The 6,000-nt window shown below is 41.9% G+C and overlaps 1 protein-coding gene across 1 annotated transcript; it reads right to left on the minus strand.

The window, feature by feature from the left end:
• Positions 1–1,533: 1,533 nt before the first annotated feature.
• On the minus strand, positions 1,534–5,555 carry LOC103765291 (interferon alpha-inducible protein 27-like protein 2B). Its single transcript, XM_018070012.1, has 3 exons — positions 5,300–5,555; positions 2,304–2,450; positions 1,534–1,707 (listed from the first exon to the last, which is right to left on the minus strand). Exons 1-3 carry the CDS (start codon positions 5,445–5,447, stop codon positions 1,679–1,681), a joined length of 324 nt encoding a protein of 107 aa, XP_017925501.1. The 5' UTR covers positions 5,448–5,555; the 3' UTR covers positions 1,534–1,678.
• Between the last annotated feature and the right edge of the window lie 445 nt (positions 5,556–6,000).

A 6,000-nucleotide genomic window follows, 5' to 3' on the forward strand; every position in this document is an offset into this window, starting at 1 on the left:
TTCAGGAATGAGTATTTATTGGTGAATCTCTCAAGTAGAAAACTCTAAAATACATCATTATTTAGTATGTACTTAATGATCCAATGGATCCTTTTCAACAAAGGAAATCCTACTTCAACATATGGAAATCTCAACTGTGAAAGGGGTGAAACTTTTGAACAGGCTACCTAGTAAACATTAGGGTTAACCCTTCCTCTAGGAGAATGTTAGACTAGAGAACTGCTCCCATTCTGGTCACACCAAGGCCTCTTTGAAATGAAATTTTTCTATGATTTCATGACTTCAACTCCTGCTTACATTTAAGCATTTGCCCAAGATAGCTCCCTGCTAGGACAACAGCTCCATCACATGAAATGAAGCCCTTATTTTTCACTTCCCTTTTAATGCTTTGCACAGCACAGCAAGCAAAGGTACATTCTTTCGCTCTTCATCAGTCTGTCCTACCTGCTAGCATTCCTCCCCTCACCAAATAATTCAATTTAAATTTGCTACAACTGGAGGCAAGCACTGACTCTGCATGTCCATTCAGGAAGATGCCTAGGAAGCAGGGAAAAGATCGTATCCGAGAGCATAAGGTACATGGGTACAAACACATTTCCCAGCTGTGGAGAGATGCAGCTGAGATGGGAGTGCTCAAGGAGGGTGACAGAAGTCGCTGGAGAAAATCACTGACTGCAGCATCACAAATCAAGTCAAGCCTCTCAACTTCTGGCCTGAAGGTGTGAGATTCTTTTCCTCCATCTTGGGATGGGGCAAAGGAAGGAGAAACTGCACTTTGTGGTTTTGTTAGAAATACAGAGGGAGGTTATAGGGCAGGGAGGATGAGGAGCTAGAAAGACAGAAGGAATATGGAAGTGTGGGGTAGTATGTATATGGGAATTTGTGTAGGTAACAGAAAATGTTATTTGTATTTGGGGAAACATCATTGTACGAGTACATATGAAAGAAAGGAGTCAGGTATGAGGAACAGGAAAAAGCCCCAACAGTGACAGAGAAAAGGAGGTCTCTTCCCTGTCTGTTCTCAGGTATTGGAATTTTATAGGAGTAGTTTCAGTCTGACTGGGATGAAGATGAGACCTCTCAGCAAACAAACACTTGAAATTGTTGTGAAACAGACCTTAGAAACACTAGCGGGATACAAATATGAACCGCATCTCTGAGTTATGAAATTTCTTGGGACCTGTTCTCATTTACTTGTGTATTTTTTATTAAGTAGAATTTAATTTGATAGTTTGTTAGAAGTAGATCTAAATAGAATTGCTGGATGTCCCTCACAAGTGTTTCTATGCTTCTCTCACACAACAGGTTGACTTTTGCACTGTGATGACTTTTTGTAAAATAAACAAAGCAAGCTACTTGTATTGGGAGACTCTAGTGTTGCTAAACCCATGATTTTCCTAAGACAGCCTTGCAGTCCAAAGTACCTTAGCTTCCATTGGCTTGTCTTTGTATGTGCCTGTGCTTCAGAGGATGCTTAATCAAGGAAGGAACTGCCCCTCATGTCTGTCCCCACTAATTTAATGCAAGAATCCATCACTTTAACAGAAACTTTATTTGTGCACATGGAAGAGGCTTTGCCTTTTATGTCACAAGGAGAGAAAAGGAGAAGTTGTCAAAGCTGTTGGTAAAGAATGAACCGCTTGGGGAGCTTATTTCTGGACTGATGTTTTTCTTCAATTCAGCGTCTTCCTCCTTTTCCACCCATCGCTGAGGACAAATACAGAGAAACATGTGAGAACACTTTAAAACAATGTTGCAGTACAGGGAAACATTCAGACTATATAAGCATTGGTTAAAAATGTTCCCTGTTCAGAAATCAAGGGTCTGTGTTATGCTTAGAAAGACGCTTTTTTGAAATTAAGAACTTCAGTCCTGTCTCCAGTTCTCTTTGTAGCCCCATATGTTCCTACTACCACAACTGGCTTCTTTACTGATGCGTTCACATACAGACTAGGCTCCCTCATACCTTGGTTTGTTTGATCTAGGTATGCATTGCATTAACCTGGCAGGGTGAAGAGGAGAATTTTGGGCTTTTTTTCTGTCACTGGGTGTTTCAGATTTCTGTCTCTGCTGTCCACTCATACCTTTGCAACTTTGTGGCATAGTTATTTCCATTAATTCCCCAGTTTCATCTTCCCACCAACTTTAAAGCAACAAACAGGAGAAATGTTGTTTCAGCTGCAAAGCAGCCACTTCTCTTATTTACATCCCTTCATCTAGTAAATGTACACTTCAGCTGAAGTACTACTGACTTCTCAGAAGTCATTTGTTAATTCATCTTTCTCAGGAAGACTCTCACTTACAGATGGACTGGACAGTGGAAGTTGTACCGCCTCTGGGAATTCCACCTCCATGAGATCTGGCCTCCTGGGACATCTTGTTGGAGGCCAGGGATCCACTGGAGATCCCGCTGCTGGTAAAACCTGATGAATGGGTTGTACCTCTGGCACCTAAAACAGTTACAAAGGAGATGCTACTGACAAAAAAAAGGAAGGAACTGTACAGGATAATTATAAAGTACTATATTTTAGAAAAATTTAAGGCTACCAAACATAGCAAAAGACAAGGTGACTGCTCATTACTTGACTTGTTCTGTCAGTATACTGCATTTTAGCTGCCACCTTGGCAAAGGACATTCTCAGTGCTTCTGTGGATGCTCCCAGAACACAGAGAAAATCCACAACTCTTGCATAGATTGTTACTGATAAACCTGGATCTCCAAAACAGTTTTAGAACAGTTTGCCTCTGCTGAAACTGTACTTTTCTGAGGAGCTGCCCGAGGACTGTGGAACAAACTCCTATAGAAACTAAGGATTGTTGCAGACCTTACCACTTACTTTTGCAGGTGACAGACATGTTCCTTTCACTTCACTTTCACTAGCATAAACCTGTAATAGATACCTGTAAAATTCAAACACCACAAGCTGTAGTAGCCAGTGGCCAATTTATATGCATATTTTTCATCTCAGTATAAATAAGCCCCAAGTAAAATATTCCATTGCAAACTCTTCTTCTCCTGGGAAAGGCGTAAAGTATTAGTGATGACAAATGTTAGTGATAATGCTTAAAGCATTCCTGGAGGATGCTCAAATATTTTGGTGATGAGCTTGTTATAACATCTTCTGTAAAGTGATACTGAACAATACTCATGCCCTACTGAAGAATCAGCCGCTCCTTCGAGCATGTTTGTTCTGGGGGGAGGAAGGGTTATAGTCTAAATGAAAAGGTTAAGAAGATGTGTTTGGAGAGATTTCAGTGAGCACCTGCGGAAATGAAATCAGGCCCTTTTAGCTCTCAATCAGGCAAAGAATGTGTGGCAAGCTCTCCTGCTGCAGGGAGCCAAAGCTCACACCTGTCTTGGCAATGTTACAGAGCTAGCATTTTCCACATGGATAAAAGCTCTTTTGGAGTATCTCCTGTTGGCATAGCTAAGGTTTCCTTGAGTCATGCAGATTTCTCTTCACCAAAATGGTGCTTTTCATAAAAGTCTACGGCTAATACAGACTTTGCAAGAAGAAAACTAGGCATGGTTAAATGTTTACTCTGCTTTTCTCTCTTATCAAGTCTTCAGTCTTTTAGTTTACAAACAACAACTCCACATTCTCTATAAGGCATGACCACTGAAGTGTTTGCTACTGGCTATGAGTGTGCTGAGAACTGGTGTACCACCCTTATCTGTAACAGAAGGCAAGCTTGTGCAGCTGACTCTAGCATATGACTAGAGTAACTGGACTAGGGTGAGTAACTGTCATCTCCCCATACCAGGATTTCTGCTGCTAAGGAAGCGTGGTGCCTGAGAGCAGCTCTCCTGCTGTAGTGGGTTTCTGTGGCTGGGTTTTGGTAGTGGGGGGGCTACAGGGGTGGCTTCTGTAGGAAGCTGCTAGAAGCTTCCCCTGTTCCATGGAGCCAATGTCAGCTGACTCCAGGATAGACTTCCTGCTGCTGGCCAAGGCAGAGTCAATTAGGAGTAATAGTAACGCCTCTGTGATAACATATTTAAGAAAAAGAAGATTGCGCAGAAGAAATTCCAGCCAGGGAGCCAGCCCCCCACCCGGCGGGAGTCATGTGCAGTATGTCTCTAAATGATCCTTATATCACTGATTCCCTCACTGTCTAGGGGGCCTCATGCTATGAATAATATTGGTAGCAGTGTAAATCATATCTTAAAGAAAAAACAAAAACAAACAAAAAACCCCAACTTATTCCCCTCAATCAAGCGTATCACATTTTTTACCATTAAAAGATGCCCCAAATCTGGCCCCTGACCTGCTCATTTGGCCAACCACCAATTTTATGGCAGAAGGAGTCATGTTTAACTCCATCCTTCAGGAGATTTCTACCTGCTTATCATGGAAAGTACCAATGGTTGACCAATATGGCAGAGAATCCCATTTATAATCAGTCTGCTAGTTGGCATACTTCTGACACATGGGACATGTGGGTCCAAGACTCCTAAGGCAAAAAGAATTTTGAAGCCTTTATCCAAGATCAGAGAGTTAATTACTGTGCTGCTGGGTAAAGCAGAATTGCATGGGGCATTCTTCTCTGAGGAGTCATGCCTGTTTTGAGGATGCCTGCTGAATCAGCTCACAAAGGCAGGTCTAGCAGGGAGAACACCTCGTGCATGAATCCCACTGGATATGGGGTTAAACAAGTGCCAAGCTGCTAAGAGTCATCTGGTCAGGGACTGCTCTGTACCAGCAACAGAACAGCAAACACCTGCAGAGTTAGCTCATGTGAAAGGCAGCTATGACTTATTTTAGTACTTAGATACGTGCTGTCAAGGATGCATATACACTCCCTTCATGAATTCAGCTCTTGGACTGCAGCTAATTTCCCTCTGCTATAGCATTTGCATAAGGTTTTATGAGTTTTCCCTGTATGGATGTGTGGGATTAAAGAGCAAGGAAAATCTGATAATTTATATGAAATATAGGTACACAGATCATGTTCTTGCATAAGTGTGTCGTTGCTTATTGCTACCATGACTCTCCACATTATTGATGATTCCTGGTAGAATGAAGAGAGAACACAGACTTCAAATAAACACTGTCCAAAACCTCATGAATACCACATGTGTATGCGTTCATTCATGCATATGTGCATATACAGAAAACAACCTTAATAACATCGCACTCATAACACACAGTTAAATATAGGAATCTTGTATCTCCAGTGCAATGCAGGAATGTAGGAGAGAAGAGATTATTTGGCAAGTTTATTTTCAAGGAGAAAAAAATTGTTTGATCCTACGCACTGAACCACAAAACCACACACACACACTCTGAATTTCTCATACCCATTTCCTGGAGAGTAGAAGTGGGGCCTCCAGAATGCACACCTCCCCCAGATGCTTTCGCTTCATGGGACATCATTGATGAAGCAAGCGATCCTTGTGAGATCCCAGAAGGAGTGAAACCAGCGTTGCGGACATTCTTGTCAGACATTTTTGCTGTCTGGTGGTGAAAGTCCAGTGAAGCACTGCAAAGCTCAGTGTTCACTGCAAAGCCAGTCTTTTTATACACTGTCTAGCTAACAGTGAAGAAATGAAACTGCTGCAGTGATCAGGAAGAATAGAAACTGAAACTCAGCCGAGAAACGAAACTGAAACTCAGCCAGGAAACGAAACTGAACTTTATGAATAGACCTTTTTATTGCTGTTGCCGGCTTGAAATTTAGGCAAACCAACTAATTTCCTCTGAGGAAATGATACTAAAGAAAACTAGTAGTGCATGAATCATTGTTGAGCAATTGATGTGGCTGAAAACTTTGTTTCTTCACCCTTTTGCATTACACCCTATTGTACAGAATTGTACATGTGGAAGATAACCCCTTGTTTTAAGAATTCATACAACTCTGAGTAAAGCCAAGAGACAAAAAGGTAGCAAAGTGGCGGCATGCAGAAACTGCAGCTTGAGTTGGTTATGGCACCCAGAGTTCAGCTGTGGTACAGCTACCCCTAAAAACTACTGGTTTACAGAGAGCTGGAAACCAGAACCC

The sequence above is a fragment of the Manacus vitellinus genome, unplaced genomic scaffold (assembly GCF_001715985.3).
Source record: "Manacus vitellinus isolate BGI_N305 unplaced genomic scaffold, ASM171598v3 scaffold_17_pilon, whole genome shotgun sequence".
NCBI lineage: Eukaryota > Metazoa > Chordata > Aves > Passeriformes > Pipridae > Manacus > Manacus vitellinus.